General features: G+C 45.5%; 1 protein-coding gene across 3 annotated transcripts in view; it reads right to left on the minus strand.

Annotated features, from left to right (window-relative positions):
• The window catches only part of KLHL8 (kelch like family member 8), a 789,397-nt gene that overhangs the window by 136,215 nt on the left and 626,992 nt on the right, over positions 1-26,190 (minus strand). For all 3 annotated transcript variants that reach the window (XM_069630444.1, XM_069630445.1, XM_069630446.1), the window contains one exon: positions 24,556-24,724. In XM_069630444.1, the coding sequence (XP_069486545.1) occupies positions 24,556-24,724 (169 nt within the window). The remainder of the gene's footprint in view (positions 1-24,555; positions 24,725-26,190) is intronic.

Below are 26,190 nucleotides of genomic sequence, written 5' to 3' on the forward strand. Positions count from 1 at the left end.
CAAGGATCCCGACGTGGCGGCTCCGAGCGGAAGCGCTTAAAGATCCTGTGTTCAAAGAAGAGGTAAGGGAGGAGATCATAAATTACTTTGAGGAGAACACGGGTAGTGTAGATTCGGCGTGCACGTTGTGGGAGGCCTTTAAAGTAGTATTGAGAGGCGTGGCCATAGCAAAGTCCCAAAGCTTGCAAGGCGGTATCCTGGCTGATTTACAAGAGGCTGAGAGGGAGTTGGAAAAAGCACAAAGGGAGGATGGCGATACTGGTTCGAATGCGGAGCGGATACTTCAGCTTCAACAGACGTGTGGAGAGCACTGGGATAGGTTGTGTAAACTGAATTATAATACATAGAGAGGCAGCACACGGGTGGGGACAAGACTGGAAGGCTTCTGGCATGGTTATATAAGGGCGAAACCCCCAGACCCACCATCAGGGCAATAACAAGGGATGACGGCAGCGTAGCGAACACCCAGGAGGGAGTTAATCAGGAATTTGCCACATATTACAGAGAACTGTATGGGGACGTTGAGGAGGATAATCAAGAGAGGATAAAAGAAACACTCGAAGATATAGGCCTGCCCAGGATAAGTGCTGAAGAGAGGGAAGAGTTGGATGCACCAATCACGTTAGAGGAGCTAGAAGCGGTGGTGAGACAATTGCCTACTAGTAAAACCCCAGGGGCGGACGGGTTTCAGAGCGAGTTTTATAAAGCATACATGGCAGAGGTGCTCCCTCCGATGCTGTATACGCTAAATGAAGCGTTTGAGACGGGACAGCTGCCAGAGTCGCTACGGGAAGCAATTATAATTCCGCTCCCTAAACCAAATAAGCCTGGGCACAGCTGTGGCTCCTACAGACCACTATCAATGCTGCATCAAGACAGCAAGATATTAACAGCCGTTTTGGCAAGCAGACTGCGAAGAGTCATAGACAAACTCATACACCCGGATTATGTTCCAAACAGGAACATAACTCACAATCACAGGCGACTCCACCGAGTCATTGAATGGGCAGGGGGGAATGAGGGTGATATGGCAGTAGTGTCCTTGGATGCGGTAAAGGCCTTCGATTCTGTCAAATGGCCATGGCTGCTGTCGACTCTGGCGGAATATGGGATGGGGCCCGGATATGTAAGATGGGCAAAGATGCTATACAGTGCACCGCTCGCTAGAGTTAAGACGGGAGCTGTTATTTCAGAGAGATAGCGGTTAGGCAGAGGTACCAGGCAGGGATGCCCATGGTCCCCCATATTATACATATTGGCATTGGAGCCTTTGGCTATATACCTCAGACAGCAGTATGACACCATAGGCATCAAAGTGGGTGGGGAGCGACACTTGATCTCTCTATATGCAGACGACAGGTTATTGTATCTGAAGCACCCAGAGGAAAATCTCCAGTATATCTTGGAGGTTATGGATCGGTATGCGGGACTGTCTGGAATAGCTGTGAATCCTCAGAAGTCTGATTTTCCCGTTGGGTAACTATAAGGGACTCCCCGTAGAAAAGCTGCCGATATTGCAAGCCCATTGGGCGGTTGATACCTTTCGGTACCTTGGGATAGATGTGTATCATACGGTTGAACAAGAACATAAGCACAACACGTAGGTAGCCGTGGGGAAAATAGACAACAGTATGCAATTTTGGGGGAAGCTGCCGCTAGCTATGATGGGGCGTAGTGCAATGCTTAAGATGGTGGTTTTGCCCAGACTCCTGCATTATTTCGGAAACATTCCACACCTCATACCTGGGAAGTTTTTTGCCAAGCTTAATAGTATATGCAGGGACTTTTTGTGGCAAGGAACTAGGTGCAGGACGGCATTATGGAAACTGCAAAACTTTTACGAAAAAGGGGGGATACGGCTCCCCAACTATGAGGCCTACTATACAGTGGGCCAACTGCAGTACGTTGCTAAATGGCTCTCGGAGGAAAGTACCCCTGAATCCAGATTGTTTAGTGCAGACTGTGCCCCATTTTACTTCAAGGAAATGATCTGGTTATCTGAAACAGAAATGCAGGGGCACCCTAAAATGATGATGCTTGGGTGGAGGATTCGGCGCCGCGCGTGCAGGATGATGGAAATCCCGGCCCCTTGCTCCCCGCAAATACCGCTGGTGGCACTGGCTAATGGAGATGTGCAACTGCGGAGGATGATTAGAAACCACTGGGAATCAGTGGGGTTGGCAACGGTGGGAGATGTTTGGCGGGAGGGAGCCATCATAAGTTTTGAGGAGTTGGGTGAGGAAACAGGTCTACACGTAGGTCAATATATTATATATCATAGATTGGCACGGGAACTTAAGAAGACTTGGCCCGAAACTATTCTCGAAGCAGAGCCAGATGGTATTGTAGACGTTATTTATGACATAGCAGAGGGAGGGCACGAAATTTCAAGATTGTATGACATGCTGATGCTTAGGATTGGTAAAGAACCAACGCAACTTCGATTAGATTGGGAAACTGAGGTGGGAGCCCCGATGGAAGATGGGATGTGGGAACGGGCTTTGTGGTATCATCAGAAGGTGTCAAGAAATGCAAGGTTGAAATAAATACAATTATACATAACGCATAGGGCGTACATGACACCCCTGAGGATATCAAGGTTTAAAAATGCAGGCAGACAAGCATGTCCCAAGTGTGATGAAGAACAGGCTGACATGACACACGTTTTGGTCCTGCCCGGTGGTTGGGCACTTCTGGAGCGAGATAGCGGCGAAACTGGCGGATAAAGGAGTCACAATGGTTGTAGAGTCAGCCTGGGCCTGCCTATTGGGGGGGGTTCCCTAGATTGCAGAAACTTAAGCATGTTAACAAATTGAAGGACTTGGCATATGTGCTGGCTAAGAGGAGGATTGCCATGGGGTGGAAGGCTTGTCATAAACCGCAGGTGGAGATATGGTGGAAGGAATTGCAAAAGTGGGCGGAAGCAGAGACTATGGTATGGCAGGAGTCCAGTATGATGGGAGGCGGAGAAGAGGTGGGGACCCTGTTGGCTTGGAAATCACAGATAGTGGAATTGTTTGAAACGATGCCAGATTTGGCGGATTCCAATGGAGAACAGACCCCACTGCGCGGCGTGAACACAGAGTAAACAGACTTGATGGGCTCGTAGAGGGGGTGGGTTGTGGGGAGCGGAGATCAAATTGTATAATGTACACTTTCGAAACTGTATTGTGGCATCTTGTACTGTATATTTGGTCTGTTTTGTTTTGTTGGTTGAAATATAATAAAAACGTTTAAAAAAATATATATAAACCTACATTATTCAGGGTAATCTTATTTCTGAAGCTTGTATCTGCTTAGATTCACACGTTATGCATAGGCCGACATCTAGTGGTAGTTACAGAGTATTACATTTTTTGTTTTCGAAACTAGAAAAGGGACGTTGACATGCCGTGCCAGTAATACTATTCCTAGTGTGACGTCCACTGTACCCATGGTCTTTAACGCGTCGAGGTACCTCCTATTTTTTTGTTTCTGCCATGAGGTACCATGAAGTGTAGCGCAAGTACAGATGTAATAAAGCACATAAGAGTAGATAAAGCCAGAAAAATATCTATGCATCTTCTACTCCACAGGGGAGGAAGGGTAGACACATGTGAAGCAGATAAAAGCATCAGAAATATGATTACAGTGAGTAATGTATCCCTACTGAGGCTTGTGGATCTACTTAGATCACATGCTATGCATAGACTAGCAAGCAGTGTCTCGAGAAGGTGGTGGGTTGTGAGAAGGTACAGTGGCAAATAGATGTTTTAGCATTGCTTGTCCCACCTGTGAATTTGTTTTAGAATGTGTGTCAATGTAGTAATGCGGAGTAAAAGTATGTATGATCTCCATGTAGCTGTTTTGCAAATGGCGTCCAGAGGGAACTTTTCAATAAAGGTCAAAGTAGCTCCTGTACCCCTGGTAGCGTAAACTCTTGGCGTAAAAGGCAGAGTTTTGTTTGATAGGGAGTAACAGAGCTGTACGCATTTCACATCCATCTGGAGATGGCTTTTTCTTTTTTTTTTTTTTTAAACGTGATCACCTTCCCTGCCAAGTGCTATGGAGACAAACAGTTGGTCTGAAAAACCTTAACAGGGACTTTCCACCAGGACACCTTGTTTTGTGAAGTGGTGTACACGGATAGAGCCGCAAGATGAACCTTGATGAAGACGAATACTAGGCCAGAGTCTTGTAAGTGGAGCATGTAGTGAAGAATGTGTGATGGAGAACATTCAATAGGGTTTACATTTTTTGACTGGCACCATATTACAAAACATTTCCATTTGTTAAAGTAACAGTGTATGGTGTTGGGTTTACGTGCCTCATTGAGGATTTCCATAACATCTTTGAGGTCGTTTTAAATTATTAAACTCTATGACTTCAGAACCCAAGCTACCAAGTTCATAGATTGAGGATGTGGGTGTAACGTTCAGCGCCTCGATGCCCATGGGCTGCCAGTGCGCTTGATAAACGCCAAAAAAATAACACATTGTCCCCCTGTGTTGAGCGAGTATGTTGAAGGGGCACATGAGCTTAATTGGGTTGCACATCGCCAGTTTGAGCAAATGTGAATCAAAGGTTGTCTCGCCCACATTGGAGCAACTAGGATTAGAGTTGCTTGTTCCTGGTGCATTTTGTGCAATATTCTGCTGAGTAGTGATGTTGGTGGACTAAACTAATTTCCCTGACCAGCTCCTCCATAGGGCGTTCCCCCTTAGATCTGGGTTGGGAAACCCGGATGCAAATTGTGGGCATTGTGCGTTTTGGTTTCTGGCAAACAATTCTAACAGAGGATAGCCACAGAGGGAAAGGATATAGTCTAAAATTCCTCTGTTGAGTTGCCACTCGTGTTCTTCAGATAGGGGATCTCTGCTAGAGAGTCTGCTAGAGAATGGAGTTCCCCTGAAATGAGTTGACATACTAGCCTGGACAGACTTTGGTTGTGCCTCCCTGCTTGTTTATGTAAAACATGGCAGTGGTGCAGTCTGTGAGGACTTGCACTGTTTGACCTGTTAGATGCCCCTGAAAGGCTTGTAGGGCCTCGAGTACTGCTAGTAGCCCTAAAAAGCAGATATGATTTTGGGCTGAGATCTGTGTCCTCAGGCCATGCGCTGTGTGGTGAAGGTAATGGGCTCCCCCCATCAGGAGAGTGAGGCGTCTGTTGCAATTATCGCTTGCATTGGAGGATATTTCCTGTAACAGATTTTCATTTGTCCACCAGCGTAGCGTTTGAACTAGGATTAGCGAAACAACCACTAGATCGTCCCACTGACCACTTGCCTTAGAGCACGGTTTCCCTAACCAGTCTTGCATTGGGTGCATGTGCAACCGTGCGTGAGCAACCTGGTAAATGCATGAAGCCATCATCTGAGCAAGCGCATTGCTTTGCGTACGGTTATTTGGTGACCGGCCAGATACTGAGGTATTTGCAGCATTGTGTTTTGAACTCTTTCGTTTGAGGTGAAGACTAGCCCCTCTTCTGTTTTTATGATTGCTCCTAGGAACTGTTTGGTTTTGCTTGCAACAAGACTTGATTTTTTTCTTGTTGATTGAGATTCCCAATTCTAACAGAAGATTGATTGGCTGATAAGAGGAATCCCCTCAAATTTGTAAGTAAAATACCCAAAGGACAGTCATCCAGATAAGGGTACACAGGGATTGATTCTCTGCATAAGGGTGCCGCCACTACCAATAATACCTTGCAGAATACCCTTGGAACAGAGGCTATGCCAAAGGGTAGCACCTTGAATTGGAATTGTTGATTTGCTATTTTGAAGCAAATAAATGTTCTGTGCGCTGGGAACATTGAAATATGAAAGTATGCATGTCCAAAGTTGCCATATAGTCCCCCTGTTTTAATCAGTGGGATTACTTCCTGTTGCGAAGTCATGAGAAATTTCGGAGGCTTGACATGTGTTCGCAGGGCACATTTCTAGGACCGGGCGCATTGTAGGGTCTTTCTTTGGCACAAGGAAGTACATTGAATAGATACCCTTGTTTACCAAGTTTGCTGGGATGATTTCTATGGCGTCCATTAGTAGCAGTGTTTTGACCTCTTCCAGCAGAATGCGCTGTTCCTCCGGCATCTTTTGTCTTGGCTGGTGGTTGGGCGGTGTTTGTATGAGTTCTATTCAATAGCCTCCCGCCACGGTGGAAAGTACCCACTTGTCTGACGCGATTCCCCTTCCATGGGTCAGAAAAATGAGAAATTAGACCTCCTACTGGAGAGGCATTGGAGGGTACTTGGAGCAGGTGGTCATTGCTTTTGTGGGGTGGAGGATCTGCCTTTACTTTTCGACCTACTGTGGGCCCTTTGAAAAGATTGTTGGGAGGATTGCCCCTAAGAGGAAACCCAAGATGAAGTCTGCCCACCCTGGTTGTAGTTGGAGGACCGCTGGGATTTTTGTCCTCTAAACAGTGTGTATTAAATGCGCCACTTTGCACAAAGGGTTTGTTTGTGAGCTGTCCCAGTAATTTGAGGGTGTCATACTCCTTAGCACTTTGAAGTGCATCATCGATGCTTTCCAAAATAAGGGGTTAGGCTCAGTTGGCAATTTTAAAATGGTGGCTTGGGTTTGCAGCTTGAAACCTGATTGACGTCGCAATGTATGGCGTTTAATGAGGGTACCCTCAGCTACTGTCTGGCCTGTATTACCTGCTGCGTCCAGACTATTTTTCAGCATGCAGCTTGCCACCAGTTTACCTTCAGCTACTGTTTTTAAAAGCTGTGTTTTTAGGGGCTCCGTGGTAGAGTCTATTTGTTGTGAGATCTCGTCCCACTTGTGGCAATTATAACTCGGCAGGAGAGTACTGATGTTGGCTATCCTTACTTGGTAAGCAGCCGAGGAAGCTACTTTCCCGTCAAGTGCATACATTTTTTTGATCTCCTTGTCAGGAGGGGCTTGGCCAGAGGCTAAAAGGTATGCCCACTCTTTTCCTTGTGGTGGTCACACTGCCGCCTGATGTAAAATAGGTTTGATCTAAACATCTCCAAACAATGGTTGACTGTCCTGGTCAGGTTTGGGGTATGTAAAGATGGCTGAATGCGCCTTTGGATATATTGGAGCAGTGGAATGAACGATGCTGCAGATCTTATCCCTGAGAATGTCCTCCACAAAGCCTTTGTCGAAGTTGCGCCTTCTGGGTATCAATTTTAAAATGTTCTGCAGCTTTTAAAAGAAGATCATTATACTGCAGCTGGTTATCCAAAGGGCAATCAGCCACAGGGTGGTCAATTGGGTCAGGATATTGAATGATTTTTACATCATAAAAATATTGGTCTGTCTCCTTGGTCTGCTATTGAGCTAGTGTCCTGTCAAAATAGTCGTCATATATGTTTTGAGAGGCAGAGGTACTAGGCTGTGCCATGTCTAGGCAGGGTCTTTTGGCATTGGGCTGCTTATTAGCTGCTACACCTTGAGGGGGCCCCTAGAGGTTGGCAAGTTGATCAGAGTGTTTATCAAAAAAGTTAAAGCTAGACATTCTTCTCATTATCAAGGGTCCAAAGAGTGGGGCTTGAAAAAACTGGGCACAGGGGTAGGGAAAGGTTCTGGTGTAGAGGGCTGTTTGTGGTGCATTGCCCCCGAGAGGAAGGCACTAGAGGCAGTGTGTCCTTTATCCTTTGTAACAGGTGTTTGATGATAAGAGCATCAACGACTTGGAGTTTTGCAATGTTTTGGATTTGAGGATAGTGTCTGGGACGTATTTTTGAATGAGTTCTCTTATTTTTGAATTTTGAGCAAGGCTGTCAACACGTCTTTCGACGCACAGACGCTGGTACCCGAGCACTTGTCTGATTTGCTTGCAGCGTCGGAAACCGACTTCAGCGTCTGTTTTGGGGGACTGTCATGTGGCGAACGTGATGTCCCAGAGGGCAGGGACTTTTCTGACCTTCCCTTTGACACTGCATGTGGGTTTTCGGTTGACGAAGTCGACTGTCGGCCAGGGGGTGTGTGTTTAGTGTGGCGTGCAGTGTGGGTGCTTGTGCCGCCGGGTGTCTCCATAGCAGAACCGCCGGCCTGCCTGTTGGGGTCAGGGGCTGGAACGCAGGTAACAGTCGGGTCCCGATTGCCATCAGTGTCCCTTAAGACGCTGCCGTCACTGGAGGTTCCCTCATCGTCGCCGCTCCCCTTGTTCACTATGATGCCGTTCGAATGGGAGATTTGAGCAGAATGATCGTATTTGATCAAATCTCCAAGTCGAACAATTGTTTTCGATCAGATGGGGATTACCTAGATATCAGCATGAAAGTTTAGATGCGTTTTTGCTGGGCTAACCACAAATGCTAACGTTTTAGCTTTTTATTTACAGTTTTGGCAGACTGCAGCTTTCGCTAACTTATTTAAGTAGTAAGAAATGTCCTTTCGTTATTATACATTACTATTTGGGGGGTGGAGTACATTACTATTGGGGGGGTGGAGTGTCAGTGGTGTGGGCGGGAACGGTTGGGGCAAAGGTAATTGTAGAATGATGTGTGTGCCCCAAATAGAGGATGCTGGCTGCTTAGCATAAAAACCAACTGCATTTTATAAACATAATAATGACCACCACTTTGTCAAACATGTTTGTGCTAGTAATGCTTCTGAGCACGCAACAAGCCCTCCTTTCATTGGAATGTTCACCATTTGGGTCGACCGTCTCAAAGTCCAGCAGTGGTCTCAGGGAGCCACGGCAAGGTCCCCATCCACCCCGGAGGGAAAAGCAGTAATGCAGCACGTCAGGAGATCTAGGAGGGCCGTGGGTACTGCCGCTGGCTTTGGGTGCCCGTCTCCCATGTAGATTGAGCGGCCTCAAGTGCAGATGCGGTCCCAGGGAGCCACAGCAGGATCCCCATCCCTCCCTGGATATAAATGCTGTAACACAGCCCAGCCAGAGCTCCAGGGTGGTCCGGGGTGATGTCCTCAGCCTTGGGCGTCTGTCTCCCATATGGGTCGACTGTCCCCCAAGTCCAGCGGCGGTCCCAGGGAGCTCCAGCGGCAGTCCACAGAGGCTCCGGCAGGGTCCCCCTCCCTCCCCGAAGGGAAAAGCTGTAACGCATCCCAGCCAAATGTTCACAGCCTTGGGCACCCATCTCCGTTAAGAAAGTTTCCCCATGTATGTGTAATTTTCCCTCCAGTTGTGTACCCCACAACTTTCTGCTGTTGTCTGACAAGCCTACCCTGACCTTTGCCAGTGGAACACAGCCTTCTGCTGTACTCCGCTGGGTTATCGCTCACTTTGTTATGGGGAAACTGACATGCCCTTAAAGTCAGTACTGGAGACTGTTTCCCTTAGTCCTTTCCAATGTTGGAACTGTTCTGCAACATGTTACCAGTGCACAATGTACTTCACAGTACAGTGCGCTGGGATCTTCCTTTCATTACAAAGGCCACAGACTCCCTCAAAGGATTTTCTGGTAGAAGTACAGATGTGCTTTGGACAGGGCTGGTGGCAGCTTATCTTTTCGCATGGAAGGTGGCCTGGCTCCAAAATGGCCATGCCACGAGGTTCTTGGTCCTGTCCTAGGCCCATCTTGCCCCTTTGCCTTCCCCAGGTCGAGCAGACCTGGGTCAGTCCTTATTTGGTCATGCATTTTCCAATGAAACGCCAAGCTTTTGCAGGCTTCTGCATGCCTTGTTTGTGTGCCCCTAGGATGTGGGCTGGACTGTCTAGTTCCAATACACATCCTGGGTGCCAGAGAGTCTGGTGTGCTGGGAATGACTGACCACTGTGGTCCGTGATTGGTCCACGTCTGGTGTGCCTGTATGTGAGCAGATCTCCCATTGGGTCCTCTTCGTTTTGGCGCGAAGGAGATTCTGGATAAGAAAAGGCTCCAAACACCCACACCAGGTCGATCTCGAGTTCTCAGTGAACCTAGGATAGGATCCAAGCATACTGAAACTAAGAAGCCGAGTCAAGGAGAGTTTTGTACACCTAGGCGCCCTAGGTCTGGAATTAGATTATGCCTGAACCCGAGTGCACCTGGTCACTGTGTCTCCCAGCCGTGGTGTCGAACTTCGCAGGTGCTTTGCTGCTGTGCCCCTCTGCGCCCTGAATCCTGCTTCAGTGAAATTGGCTTGATCCGTTGATCAAAAGCGAAGAAATCACCACCGTCCTGCCACGGAATAATCGCTGTAACTCAGGCCGGGAAAGCCGCAGAGCCGCACAATTGCTGCATTTGAACCTGCAACCGAAGTGGACTCGACTGCCGAAGTTTGGTCCAGAGTGCACCTGGGGTTGGTGAGTACTTGCAACCCTTACCGATGGCCCCTAGCGCATCCATCCATTTATATGCATGAGTATCCCATGAGGACCACTCACCTTTCCACAGGTAGCCTGTGATACCGTCCTATTCCCAACTCTTGAAACCTGTTCTGCCCTCTTGGGGAGACCTTCCTTGAATAGTGGGAACTTATTCTTCATCTTCTCACCCACCATTCTGAGTCGCTAGAGCCCCTGCAAGAGACACCGTTTTCGCTCTAGCGCACCATCGCGTGCACCTGTATCCGAAAGTACTTTTGAGTGCCAGGCTCCACTCTTCGTAGGGACTGGACAGCCTCTTAGTTAGGGATTGATTGATGAAGTACTGCCTCAAGTCCATTTGCACTGTTTGCGCCCTCTCTTCATAGGTTGTGGACCCATTCTGTTCACTATTCCTTTAGGCCACTTGGTAACTGTATATATGTTTCATAGTAGTGTTTTATTGGTTTGAAGTGTTACTGTTGAGATTTGCTTTGTGTTCGATTTCAAAGGCCTTGAATACATGTATATGTATTTTTGATATATACACCTGACGGAGTGATTAGTAGTGGCGTGTGCTCAATGGGGGTTTTGCAGTCACCCTCACCCCTCCTGAGACATAATCTTGGCCGCTGCCAATGCTACCTTAATTGGTCTGGCTTGTCCAGAAGGTTACCCTGTTCCAAGAAACTAGGCTGGCCTTCTGAACATCTGTCCATCGGGTCAGAGATCAGAAATCCATCTTAATAGTCTCCCATGTGGGTCTTGGAATTTGGTCTATTTTTCTGAAATGTATGCCTTTCTGTGTTCCCCCTTGATTCATACCCTCCTCTTCCATTCTGTCGAAAGCATGTCCTACCTATTAAAAAAAATTGGAAAAATCACCTCTCTCTCACAAAACCGATAGTAAACTTGTGAAAAATATGTTGTGTCCACTCAACCTGTTCATGAAAGCTTGGGAAATGGTGAATTCAGAACTGCCAATACATTTTTCCTAGCTCTTCCAAGAAAAACCACAGACTTCTTTGCATATCATTTTATTGGCATTTTCTGAAAAAAACACAAAATGTGGTCACTGTTATTTTCTCCCCTCCACCCCCCAACCGCCCCCCCCCAACTGCCCCCCAGCAAACTAGGAATCCTTGGTGACGTTGTGACTGCCTACATGTGGGACGAAAAGGGTGCAAATTTAGCCGGGATATCAGAACTGTAGCACAAAGGTTACAAGGGATTGAATGCTGACATTCCAAAATGTCCAAAAAAGGGCTGAGCACTGGGAGGGAAAACCCTCAGCAGTTAAGGGGTTAAACAGTCATCCAAAAATACAAACCTCTGGCATTTCGTTATCTTCCATTCTGCACAGGTGCCTCATAAGTGGAGAAACCATCAAGAGCTGGTTGAGTGACCAACCAATTTTTGTGGAGCAATATAATTTTCGTGTTGGAACAAAGGCATATAAATAACTGGGTTTTTGCCCAGAACCACATAGAATATTTAGCTTAACCCATTCCTTTATGCTCAGAATAGGTCAATGAAGTTGGCCAAATGGCTGGATCGGTGTCGATCCTTCCAAGCCCCTCCTGAAAGATCGCAAACACCCATTTACCCCAAAGCAGGAAAAAGCTAGGTTTACAAGTACTGATTGATTATTTAGTCAAGGTATAATTGTATCAACCCACAGGTCCCTATCCTTCCTGTAAAGAACAAGGTAAGGACTCTTTTCAGGCTCCCCAAACAGTGAATTATGTATTGCTGCCTATATTTCCAAGTCCTGACAAACCTTACAACTAAACTGCTCTATATTCTACCCTAATATCTGTGCTTTACCGTTCTTGTGTGTTGCATTCTTTTCTATCCTTAAGTACCCCAACTGTCAAAATGTGACTTTACCCATCATGGATTACACTAAGTGGACACCCATAGTACAAGGTTACACTTAACGCACTGCAATATCTTCTGTGATGATTCACATGATCTCGTCACTTCTACCTAGAGGGAGCCCTTCATTGTGAGGCTAGTGAGGTGAGGCTGCTACCCAATAGTCCCACTAGGTGGTGTAAAGCGAGACCTCACGGGGAGAGAATCCCCTTCTGGAGATAAGGAATCCCGTCCCATGAAGGAACTCCCCAACCTGTTTCACTTTGGAACTAAGTCTCTGTCAGAAATCCATGATAATAATTGCTGTCTGGTATAGTAATGTCCCTTCAGCCTTTGATCCACAAATGAATATGACCCAGATGAAGAAGAGCCAAAAAAACCTGCAGAGTAATAACAGGCTGCCGTACCAGAGTACTGAGAAGAGTTGGCCTCAAGGAGGCATAAAGATTATTTCACCAACAGTAAAGCAGGACTGGGACCTTATGCTGGGCAGGATTCAGCTACAGGAAATAAAGATCAAGAAAGGACTGGGAAGCAGAGAGCTGCCGGCGTGAAGCCTGCCCAGCACAGGGAGTTCGAACCTGGGAACACAAAGCTGCAAGAAGGCCGATCCCCAGTGACGGGAACATCCAGGAATGGTCGGTGGAGCACTGCGGTGGAAGCTAAGCTCCCGGCCGGTGGAAGAGAAAGGAGCCAGCGGTGATGGGACCTCTGGGAGGTGGCCCGTGTGGTCGTGCAACTGCACCGGTACCCTGTAGTCGAAGTGTCTGCAGAGCCTCAAGGACGACGCAGGGAGCGGAGTGAAGCAAACCAGAGCGACTGAAGCTACACAAGTCTGTCCATCAGCCCAGGAAGAACCAGTGATACAAATCACAATAAGCAACAGTAGCGGGTAGGGGCTTGGGGCGATTTGAGGGTGAAGAAAATCTTGAGAGTTATCTCCCTCGTCACAGTAGTGATATCCAAAAGTCAGACTCAAGAATGCATTAGGAGGACTCTCCTTCGTGACAGTAATAATTCAAGTAAGATTAAAGAGGGACTAGACAAGAACTACTTGGATATAATCTTCATAAAGTCATAAAACAGGGAAGAATTGTAAAAAGCAAGTTTTCAGGAGCCGTTGGGAAGAAGTGAAGAGACTTTTGAGGACAATTACCAAAGAATATCACAAAACAGCCCTCAAGGCTGTGCGAGGAGGTGGGTCAGGAGAAGGAAGCCATTCTACTGACCACACTCATTTGTTAAATGAAAAGCCCAAGCAAAGGATTGTTGGAAAAGAGAAAAGTACTGAGCCAATCTACCAAGAGAAGGAAGTCATTCTGTTGGTATTACTTTCATTTGGATGCCAAACCGTTTTGTGTACTAGTGGTAGGGTTAGGGTCCATTTCTGGACAGAGGACATACACTTTTTATTTGGATAAACATCCGGATGACCCCAGAGTTGATATTTGTTTAAGTAAGGTTAACCCTTTAAAGATAGGGAGAGGTAGGACCTTTTCTTTACTTCTAAAAATAAAACTTGTTGAATCTCTTTGTCCAACTCCTTACTCCACCTCAACACACTTCCCATATTTTAAAGCAAGATTTAGGTATTTCATGTAAGTTCTAACCTTGTGCAACATGTTGATGATCTTTAACGATCACCCTTTTATGAAGCATGCAAACAGGATACTATAGTACTTTAAGCTGCATTAGCCAAGAAGGAGCTATCTCTGCAGGTGTTGACCATTTAAGAAACAGCCATGTTGCTGCCAGTTTGAAAATTCTGAACCCTATCCCCGCTACACAGATGCACTCTTTCTCTGGCATAGCGAGTTATTGTCAGCATTATATCCTCTATACGCTGCCCTTGTTAAGGCTTTGCAAAACATGACACGTTTACATAAACCTGAATCAATCGAATGGTCTTCTGAAGCAGCAGAAGAAACATTTTACCCTCTACTGTCATGAATGAGACATTGACCAGCACTATTTTCCCATTACAGCACTGATGTTTACCCCATCACTACTGGATTATTACCTTGCTTAAAGTCTAGGTGCTGCACAAGCAGTCCGGATTTCCGAGTGGTTCTGGGTTCACCACATTTTGTTGCAGTGCCTCATGCAGTAACATTTCAAATTAAAAGTCAACATTTCTCTGCTTCTCGCCTTACAAAGTATGAACTGAGTTTATCGACTAATGCAAACATTACACTAACACAATGCCTTATCTTAACCCTGTCTCACAGACAGCTGGTGAGCCATATGATTGCATTACTGTGACCTCTGCTCTAACTTGCACTAGAAAAGAACATATCTTGATGTTCCTTTGCAAAACCAGGATCCATTTATTTTGTCGATGGGTCGTGTCTAAGACATGAATAGTAAAATGATAGCTGAATATGCAGTGTGCCAAGTACACAATGTCCGAATATGTATTCCGGAAAAAAATAATGAGCTGGTTGCAGCTGTTATTTTCTTTATACATACTCCAGGGTATGACTTTGGTGATTTCAAAGATTACGGACAATTTTGGAAGCTGAGAGCATTCTTAACAGCTGCACGGTCCCCAATCAAAAATACACTATATTTAGATGCATTAGGCTACCAAAAGATGTGGCTATAGTTAACTGTGTAGCCCACCATCACCTCCAAGACTACATCAACAGGAGAAAAGCACTTGCCGACGTGACGGAGAATGAAGCAGACCTTTCCTCACACTCAGGTTTTATAAATATTACTGCAAATTCGAAGTGTAGCAACATCTTCTTACTTACCAGAGTGAAGCCTCTGATGTAGAGAAACATACATGGACTATGGCAGGTTGTTCCTTATATTCTGGTAACATCTGGCACTGATCACAGATAATCTTTTGTGCCAAGGGTACTGTTGCACTCTTTTGCCCACGTACACTATGGTGTGGTGCAGGTGGGAAGGTGGGGTGTACTCTGCACTGCAAAGTGACATGAGCACCAGGAATGTTCTTTTGTTGGGCACCGGCAATGCAGGCAGTGCATTAGATCTCAACCGTGCAACCCTGGTAAAATGATTAAAACAGGTGTATGGGCATGAGCATTGCCTTTGAGATTCTGCAGGTTGGTGTCACGCAGATTCCTTAATTTCAGGGTAGGAATTTGTCCTGGTATTGGTGGACAGCTTTTCAAGTTAGGTGAAAGTTTAGCCTTGTCCGAAAGCAAATAGGAGAATAGTGAATAAGGCCCTTTTTAGGGATTTTGTCCCACAGTTTGGAGTACCAGTGATTTCACAGAGCAGGTTGTGAAAGTACTTTGTTCGAACCTACAGATTCAGCTAAGTCCCTACTGCCTCCCCTCACCCACAATCAGCAGGAGCAGATGAAAGACAGAATGGGGTGTTAAACAAGATTACAAAAATCTAATCAGACTAATCTAAAAAGGGCTGATGCTTTATCCCCATGATAAACATGAGAAACACTTGTGTACGAGAGGTAGGTTGAGTGCACATGAGCTGCTGATGGGTCAGCCTAAATGCTTGAGTGAATCATCCCCATGCCATTAGCTAGAGTGAACATATACCCGACGACATGACATTTTGCAGTTTTGTAAAACGCTCATCAAGAACATTAGATTTGGCCATTACCAAGTCAAAGAAGCACTCTCGAAGAGACTGAGAAACTAGGTCATCTGCTGTAACCCAGCGACTGTCTTTGTCAAGTTATATCAAGGCAAGAACTCACTGGCCCCCATTTGGAGAGTGCCAATCGAAGTCTTAACTATCAAAACATTGAAGAAAAAAAAAAGGCAGCATGTGCCCATGTTGATTCATGTTTCCCATTGTAAATAAGTGGAAGCACCCAAAGATGCTGTGATGTCTATGAGTTAACGGACTGGATATATTGATGGCTGTGACAGGACCAGGTGAAATAATTTTGAATGCACAAAATGGTTATGTGCGTCAGAGAGAGTATGAGGAACAGGCAGCCCAGACAACTTTTGAATACTGAAATAGAAATGCAAGTCTGGCAGTGGCCATGATGGAGACAGTTATGTTGTGACCTGAGGAGCTGCCTCCTTTCTGGAAGTGTGGGGTGTTAAGAAAGATTTCCATTTCATGTGTAATTTTCCCGACAGTTGTGTACCCCCCAACATTTTGCTGCTTTTAAACACCTTAGTATGATTTTGCCAGAGGAGCACAGCCTTCAGCTGCACTGCCCTGGGCTTTTAGCTCACTTTGTTAGGGGGAAACTGACATGCCCTTAAAGATAGTCAGTACTGGGAGACTTTGTTTCCATTAATCCTGGTCAATGTTACAACTTTTCTGCAACATCTTGCAAGTGCACAATGTACCTTACAGTATAGTGCACTTGGGTCTTCCTGTAATTTCTAAAGGCCCTAGATACTCTCGAAGGATTTTTTTTAGGAGAAGTGCAGATGAGATGTGCCTTGGACAGGGCCGGTGGCATCTTATCTTTTCATATAATTTTAACCCTTTCCTCTCAGGTAAACCGCGTTTGGCACAAATAGGTGGCCTGGCCCCAAAATGGTCATGCCACAAGGTTCTTTGTCCTGTCGTTTGGCCATCTTGCCCCTTCACCTTCCCCGGTCGTGCAGACCCGGGTCAGTCCTTATTTGGGCATGCATTCTCCGACAAAACGCCAAGCTTTTGCGGGCTTCTGCATGCCTCGTGTGTGCGCTTCCAGGATGTGAGTTGGACTGTCTGGTTCAAATACACATCCTGGGTGCCCAAGTCTGGTGTGCTGTTAATGCCTTTGACCACTGTGATCCATGATTGGTCCACGTATGGTGTGCCCGTTTGTGAGCAGATCTCCCATTGGGTCCTCTTCGTTTTGGCGCGAAGGAGATTCTGGATAAGAGAATGCTTCAAACACCCACAATAGGTCGATCTCTTGAGTTCTCACTAAACGAAGGATAGGATCCAAGTATCCTGAAACTAAGAAGCTGAGGCACCGCTGGAAGGTTTGGCACCCTGAGCTTGCTGTCGTCCCGCTGGACTCCTCTGCATCTGAACAAGTGGGCTGACCAGCTTGCGCAGGACCTTTGCTCTAATACCGCCACCGTTTCGAGGAGGCCCTCGAAACTTGTACATCGCAAGCTCTGCGTTCACGGCACTCTCATCCCGAATCTCGTACACTTGGCGTTCCCAGGTCTGGAGTAAGGAGAGAGTGCCTGAACCGGAGTACACGCGGTTACCGTGTCACCCAGCCGTGCTGATGAACTTTGCAAGTACTTTGCAGCAGTGCCCCTCTGTACCCTGAAGCCTGCTACAGTGAAGCTTGCCTGATCCATCCACCAGGAGCTGAGAAATCGCCACTGTCCCGTTTGGGAATCAACGCTGTAACTTCATCGCTGAAAGCTGCAGAGTCGCGATATTGCCGCATGTGAACCTGCAACCGAATTGGATTCGACTGCTGTAGTTTGGTCCGGAATGCGCCAGGCGTCAGTGAGTAATTGTAACCCTTACTGGTGGTCCCTCGCGCATCCATCCATTTTTACGCACAAATGGCCCCTGAAGGCCCCTCTCCTTTCCACAAATAGCCTGAGCTATCAAACTATCCCCAACTCCTGGAACCTGTTCTGCCCTCTCGGGGAGACCCTCCACGAATAGTGGGAACCTATTCTGCATCACATCACCCACCTTCCTGAGTTGCTACAGACCCTAAGAGACCCTGTTTTCGCCCATCTGCACTACCTCGTGTGCCAATTGAGCAATAGTCTCCCCTCTTCTTAGGGACTGGACTGCCTTTCAGTTATTGTGATTACTGCACAACTGCCTAAAGACTCTTTGCACTACCAGCTTCCTTCCCTTTTCCAGGTTGTGGACCCATTTCGTGCATTTAACCCTTGGTTTTGTACATATGTATTTTAGTAGGATTGTGTTGGTTTAAAAGTGTTACTGTTAATAACTTGTGTTGAAACTCAAAGGCCTTGAATAAATGTATTTGTATTTATAATATATTTACACCTGACAGGGAGTGATTTGTAAGTGTCCTTTACTCTGTGTGCTCATTGGGGTCTTTCACTCACCCCCACCCCTCCTGAGACCTAGTCTTGACCACTGCCAATGCTACCTTGATTGGTCTGGCTTGTCCAGAAGGTTACCCTGGTCCAAGAAACTAGGTTGGCTTTCTTAACATCTGCCCACCAGGTCAGAGTTCAGAAATCCATCTTAACATGTGGCCAAGTAATATTTAGGTGCCCTCCCTGGAGTAGACCCTTGTCCTATTGGACATGTACCCTCTCAGTGATATGCAGTTCCAAAATGGCTCCATAGTGATGAGGAACAGGAAGCCCTTTCTAAAACAATGGCAAACGCAACAAGCCACGTCATTTTCAAGAACTATTAACCATAAAAATGGTTATGCCCTATAAAGAAGAAAATGAATGGGCCAGATCCTCATTCATAACTAATCTACAACAAGAGGTTCTAATAACCTTTATTTTTCGGAAAAGGAGATCAAGTATCAGAGTTTAACGGAGTGGTCTGCAATCAGTAAGGTAGCACTTTGGGTGAGTCATTCTTCACTGTCTTTGTTGTGGATTTAGATATGGTAGCTGCTCTTAAATACTGTGTGCCAGAAAATTAATGGGGGCCTAACTGTTTTAAGCAATTTGGCCATAATACTACTGATGAAAAAGACAGCACCAACACCCACCACATTTGGTACATTGACATTCTCCCATTATTCTAGGTTTCTGGCATACTGTTCCAGCATGCCCTTTATAATACTCCAAGCACTATGAACTTCAAAAGCCTCACTGCATTTGGAGAGCAGCCATTATGGCATGTGTCTCCAATGAGGAAAATGATGTTGCCAGACAGATGAACAATCCTGGATTTCTCTTCAAGAATAACAACTTTTTTCCTTCCATTGTCAGGTTTTCAATTTACATACCATTTCAAAAACTATACAATGTGAACAATGCTTCATTTAACACTGCAAGAAGTTAATTTACAACAGAAGGAGAATTGGTAAGATGCCTATAGGCTTGAGCCAATACTGCCATTGCAGCCATGAATGTTTTTAAAGTAGGCTCCATGATGAAAATGTGGGCCATCTCGAAAAGACCACTGGCATCATAATCGGGGCGCAATTGTCGAATATAGGTGCAAACACCGGAGCTCTGCACATAAGTAATTTGGGCACAGTTTCGCATAACATTCTAACCAATCTAATCTTTAGAATCAATTCTGCAGGACAGCAACTGGAAGTGCAGGATTTCTTGAACATTTTGCAGAGAACCATCAATGACACTGCACATCAATCTTGGTCAAGAGGCCTTGCCAACACCTCTGGCTTACCATCTAACCTGGGGGCGCAGCAAAACTTCGGGAACTCGTAGGATGGAGTTGCAATCATTTTCAGTGCCAATTCATGGAATGGTGCTGCGACCTACCAAATCATGTCCGGGCCTTGGACAGGGTGCAACAGACTGGATAATCGATCAGGATGTCTGGAAGATGTAAACTCCTGGAGAACAAAACAGGTCTTTCTTTCAGCACACCCTTACCTTGGCTTTTAGCACAATGTTCGCAAACACCAGGGGGGAACAAATCCCTTCTTCTGGCCTTTTTCAGGTGTACACAGTTCACAATGCCAGGGGGTATGCTTCTCTTCCCCTTGTTTTTCTCTCACAGCCCACCTGGTTCACCACCCTGCCAAGTACTGTGACTATGAAGAGGACTTTGGTTAGTCTTCATTGAAGGGTGCGGGTCTCAGACTTGTGAGATTCTCTTCTCGGTTCACAGAGCCAGGGAATGACTCCCTTCTTCCCCTGGCCTTTCTCAGTTCACAATGCCAGGGGGGTATGCTTCTCTTCCCGTGGCCATTCACCCACTGGCCACCTGGTTCACTACCCTGCCTGGCACTGTGATGTAGAAAATGGTGTTGGAGGCAGTTAGTTATTCTGTGTGGGTACCAGACCCATTCCCAGTGACCCCTCAGTCCCTCTGGGTTCCCACCAATTGATCTGTCTATCCAGACTTTTCTTGGGTTCTTACCGGTGACCTCAGGTTGTCTGTGGGCTTATTTTACCTGTGCAAGTCTCTCGCAGTCTCTTTAGGGACCACGCTGCCCTCACCGCGTCCCCCAGCTTCTATGCTGCACGCTTCTAAGTCTCTGCGCATACCAGCTCTCAGTTGGTTGGCTGTCCTGCCTTCTGCCTCCTTTTCCTGCAGAACTTCCATGGACGCCTCTGCCGGTGGTCAAGTGTCTCAGCCTGTGCACTCCCAGCATCTCAGTTCCTTCAACTTGAATTGAATTTCCTAGCTCCTCCACGAAGGGTCGGACAACCCATTGCGTCCTTCTTCCACTTTTAATCCACGGCTTGAACTTGCTTGTCTCACATTGTCTGGGCCGCTCATGCTGGTTCTGTGGGGGCACTCTGCGTCTCCTCAGCGTCTCAGTATTGATGTTTTCACTCAAAAGTGGGTTACTTGTGTTGTTCTCAGTCCCATTTTCTGCAGGTGACACAGAGGTAATCCCTACTCTTCCTCATCCCAGTACTTTTCACCGAGGTTCGACCATCTACCTTACAAAGATACATGGATATGTGTGGGATTATTGGACTCTTTATATGGTAGAAGGATGAGGGAGGTGGGGATATGTTGTGTATTACGCATTCTTTCCAGACAGCCGTCCCGGGTCCCATGGGAGTGTGGGGGGGGGGATCTCTCGCAATGAGATCCACCCGCCGACGAGTACCACCCCCAAGGGAACTATCAGGTAGCAGCATCACATCCCTGGCCTCATGGGAAGGGGCTCCCCCTAGGGGAGAATAAACAACCATCCAAGGATTCGGCATTGTGGAGAAACTCAGACCAGTAAAAAGCACAGATTGTTTAGTAAAAGGTCTGTTGGGAAGGCATAGAGAGCGATTTTACTTTTGAAATTAACTGTTTGAAGCCAGTGGTAGTTGCATATGGCCCAATTATAGTTTACACAGAGAATATATTTAAATCTACACAAAGTGAAAAAGGTACACCAATTTATTGCCCGTGGAACAAGAAATTTAATTAGGCTTAATTTTGTAGATCCCTTTTGACTGGCCTTCCTTAGTTCCTCAATGCAACGTTTTCACAATGGTTTGTGAACATCTGCCCAAAAAACTAAATATTTGAGACATTATAAAACAGTCCCCACATCTTGTAAGCATGCAATGAGAAATATGCCTTCCAAGCAGCTTACAGAAAGGGCACAATGTGTAGTTGTAGCAATGTCCAATATTATATCACCTAAGCAATCGTTCCCAATTCGCTTTGAGGGCCATACATATTACTGTAGTACGATTTGGCATGGTCATGTTTTTCTACTACTGGCATTGTTGTGCATAACCATAACCTACATCCATACCTCATTTAAACATTGGTAACTCATATAAGATGGAAGTCCAGCTAGGTATGAACCAGAGATCTTTCCGCTCACAGCAATTGAGTATTTGCAGAATATATATATGCCATACATTACTCACTGTAATCATATTTCTGATGCTTGTATCTGCTTAGATTAATTTGCTATGCATAGGCCGACATCTAGTGGTAGTCGCAGAGAATTATATGATTTGTTTTACAAACTCGAAAAAGGACATTGACTGGGTGTGTTACTAATGCTATAATGCTATCCCTAGTGTGACGTCTACTGTACCCATAGTCCTTCAGGCGTAAAGGTCCCTTAGATGGTTTTAATTCTGACATGACGTTGCATGAAGTAGAGCGCGAGTACAGAGATAAGACAGCAGAAAAGTAGATGGAGCAAAAACATCTATGCACCTTCGACTAGAGGAAGGATAGGGGCATGTGAATCAAAGCAGATACAAGCATCAGAAATACGATTACGGTGAGTAATGTATGCCTTCTAATTAGATCCACAATCCTCAGATCACATGCTATTCATAGATTAGCCAGCAGTACCTGGAGAAAGAGGTGGGTTGTGCGAAGGAGCGGCAAATAGATGTTTTAGCACCGCTTGTCCCACCTGCGAGTCTGCTTTAGAGTGTGTAAATTCAGTAATGCCGAGTAAATATATGTATGGAGCTCCAAGTAGCTGCTTTGCAAATTGTGTATAAGGGAACATTTGCAATAAATGCAAAAGTAGCTCCTGTACCTCTGGCAGAGTGAGGTCTTGGTGTAAAAGGTAGTGTTTTTTTTATAGTGCGTATCAAAGCTGTACGCACTTCACTATTGAGTACCTTGGTTCTAGTAATGTTAAGTTTTCTAAAAGTTCAACATTTAATATCTGCGATGGGCACTTGCCTGCGGTCCTTTTAGAAACTCCCTGGCGCTGGCGTGCATCTCTGACACCCACCAGCGGCTTGCTCCTGCTGCCTATGTATCGTCCGGGAGCTCACTGGTGTTCTTGTGTCCCGACAACTCTCAACAGTGGCCTGTTCCCGGCGGCTTCTGTGGCCGTTCCCACTCCGCTTCTGGACGGGGAACACAGCCTGGTTTGGCGTCCAGTCTCTCCACGGCTGTCCCTCGAAGAGCGGACCCCTTGCTGGTCTCTCTGCTGCACCTTTATGGCCCTTTTCTCCTTTACGGCTCTCTGATCTGTTTCTCCTTGCAGGCTCTCCCATTTTATACACTTGCAGCCCTCTAACTGGCTGCAGGTGGGTCTGACTAATTAGACCTGCCGGACCATCCTTCCCAGTGTTTGGGATGCAGCTTCGTCACAGTACCTAAGTGGTGAAGAGGGGTAATCTTCATTGCTCTCAGTTGCCCCTTCGACTCAGTACTGTCAGGTGTTGTGGTGGAATCATGAGGGGAGTTGTCTTGTAACAGCCTAAAAAGGTTGGCGGAGGGTTATGTTGACTATTACTAGGAAAAGGGGCACCCCACTCACAATCCTCAAGGACCCTCCACCCAGGTGATCCTCCCTCACCTCTACACCCCGAGAGTCAGGATCCAAAAGCGATGGCCTTTCCCTGGCCACCTGTGTAGGGATCCAAGCGGAGTAGAAGTGAGAATACCCTCAGGTTTCTCACATAATACTGTGAGAATTGAATTCAATTGTGATGTCTATGTCATCTTGTAGGTGAAAAAAAAGTGTTCAAACTTAGTAAGAAGAGCTTCTTAAGTCAGACAAGGTACGTAGGTCTAATTTGTTTATTCCATTGTAATGAAATAAAGCAGACTGGACTGGCTACTCAATTAAGTTCTGGAGTGTTTTCTTCAACACTCAGGTTGTTCATTAAATGAAGACTGGCATTTCCTTCAGCATTTGGTCCGTACACAAGCCCATTCAGTTTCGGTATCAACACTGTATGGTGGGACGAACTATGGTAGAAAGCCCAGCAATAACAAGACACTAAGCCTCTTCAAGTTAGGTTATGCCACTGCTGAAAAAAAATTAAGGCATTGATTGGGCCTTCCAATTCACCAGGTGCTAAATGCTCGCTTAAGTGCAAAGATTTCAGCTGGCGTAGCTAAACGTGTAGATACATAGCAATATTAAATATTGAATACAAATAATAAGCAAAATAAATTGAAATAATACTTAATGTACACTACTCAGTGAGGCTTGACCCTTACAACAGAACATTAAATGTAACATCTCCAGTTTCCCTGTCCTACCCATAGCCTTGCACCGCCTACATTGTCAATGGATGATGCCAGGAGTGGCGGTCAAAAAACATGGGACACCGAAGTCAATTACCAGGGGAGATCTTTACATGACATCCAGGCTAGAGCCAGTGAACCATTACGAATACACAAATATAAGCCAACCTTAACTCTTTTGGCAAGAAAATGGGTTTTACTATATCCTTGCATGGTAATTAATCATGAGAAATGCCTTTAAAATATTATTGGTGTAGGCCCTTATCCTGTTCAAATTAGATTACTCCCAACGGGCTCTCATGTGGCTTGCCAGGAAAAGGATGTAGCAGGTACAACACAACATTGATTCTTGACCGAAAGGTCACAGATGACATTTCCCCAGTTCTAAACACTTAAAGGGCTCTGAATCAGAGACAGAATTAAGTTTAAGGTGCTTCGATGAATTCACTTTGTAAGAAAACCAAAGTATCCCACAGACTGCACCAAGCACTATGTCACCTAAGATTAATAGCTGGCTACACCAGGAAAAGGGAAACTGAGGATACAATTCCGTCTTTGCAAGGCAGTTTCCCCTGGACGCTACTGAAAGACTTTACAAAGCTCAGACAATGCATTATAAAGGAAATGTTCTAATAATATTGTATCAACCCACCAAATCTTCCAACCCAACTGAGTTGTGAACTGATTTGGTAACCACTTTTCCAAATACTGAACTATAAGCATAGTTTCATAAATGTAGACCTTTGTTGCATGTGAATTGCTATCACAGTCTGCCTGTTCAATTGCCTTTGCCTCCTGCTCACCCTACAACCACTTGCTTCCTTTGCCTCATGAGCCCTGAAGGAATTTTGTCTTCCAATAATGGCATGTTACAAATTACTAACATAATAAAATGATTAAAAGACCACAGAATGCAGCCTGGTCTAATGTGAATAATTCACTTACCACAAGTGCCACTGAACCAACACCTCCCCTTGGAGTAATCATGGGGGAAACCGAACCCCATTGATCAGATTCAATGTCATAGCGTTCCACATCATTGAAGCAGGTGTTGTCATCCAGTCCTCCTATGGCATAAATGGGCCCACCCAACGATGCAAGGGCAATTCCTCTCCTATTCAATTAAATAATGGGAAAACAAGATTAGCACTAGAAACCTGTTCCACAAACATGCTTGAGAGCAGTTCTTTTTATTTTTATCGAAAAAAAGTAGTCGACTGCAGAGACTTTGAACAAAATGCACAAGATATAAAACTAAAGACCAATAAACACAGAACTTGTTATAGGCATCAATCCAGAATGATTTCGTTTTGATTGTGTCCACTATTTGGGACATTGGGCACTATTTAAGTGGCATATACTGTACTTCAGCAAAGCGGACCACACAATGAGAGCTGTAGAAACCACAATGTATTATGCCAACTTACCTTTCATTTGGCAGTTCAAAGTTCCACTTAGCTCCAGAGTTCAAAATGTGACCATATTTCCAAGAAAGAAAACCCATAGTAATAGCCACAACAGTGCATACCTACCAGCAGCAAAACTGAGCAGATATAGTTTTATTTTACATACATACACCAGCAATGCAGTCAATGAGCCTATCCACTCCGCCTAGCAGCTTTAGGCCCGGTCTCAGATAGTCAATTATTTAAACATGCCCACTTCTGCTACTGCTCTGCACCCGCCCTGTTCAAGGGACTGCCAGGGAAACGGAAGCAGCGCTCCTCCTGGAACCTAGGCCGCCACTTACATAGTGCCGATTTTGCAATTAATTTTTTTGCAGAATAAATTCTTTGCATGCATTGTGCAACCACATTTTTCCCCTAATAAAAAGAGCTTTCAGAACCTAGATTAACGAGGGGGGCCAATGGCAATAATAATGCTGCGTGTGGAGTGCTGTACTGTGATGAGCAGAGAATCAGTGACTGGCAAACGGCTTCCCACATACATTTCAATTCTCAACTGGATCAGAAGGAATGTAGACTCCTACAGCATTCTTTATATTTCAGATTTGTGGTAGATATTGAAAGTAGCTATATACAAACTATATTCACTCTGAACAAGAGCATGTAATTACATTGTGTCATAATTAAAGTAATCTTCAAACAAGCACAATGAGCAACCACCAGAATGCACCGTTTTCAGGCTGCTCCTAACAGCTAAGTGGTTACTGAGGTTTCCATAGCAGGTGGATGTTTAAATAAAACAACAAAAAACAGAATCCTGCAGCAATACCTACCTTCATTAGGATAATCCCATAGCTTTCAAGACCATGCACATCTTACTCGGGCAGTCAGAGTGCAACTGAAACAGAGCCTTAATTTATAGGAAGGAGCAGTTTGAATGCAAGTGATAACAGGAATGGAAGAAAACAGATTGCATTTGTTGGTGTGTTGGAAATGCAAAATAGTTGAAAAAATAAAATGGTCATATCTTTTTGACCCCATCCATCTCAAATGCATTTTAGTGTGTTTGTGAGGAAACTACAGGTTTAGTATACATTTACAGGAAAATATAAAGTGTACCTGTGCTGGTGAAGAGCAAATTATACACATAGGGAAGATATGGTCGATTACAAAT

The sequence above is a fragment of the Ambystoma mexicanum genome, chromosome 6q (genome assembly GCF_040938575.1).
Source record: "Ambystoma mexicanum isolate Mex_15411 chromosome 6q, UKY_AmexF1_1, whole genome shotgun sequence".
In the NCBI taxonomy this organism is placed as follows: Eukaryota; Metazoa; Chordata; class Amphibia; order Caudata; family Ambystomatidae; genus Ambystoma; species Ambystoma mexicanum.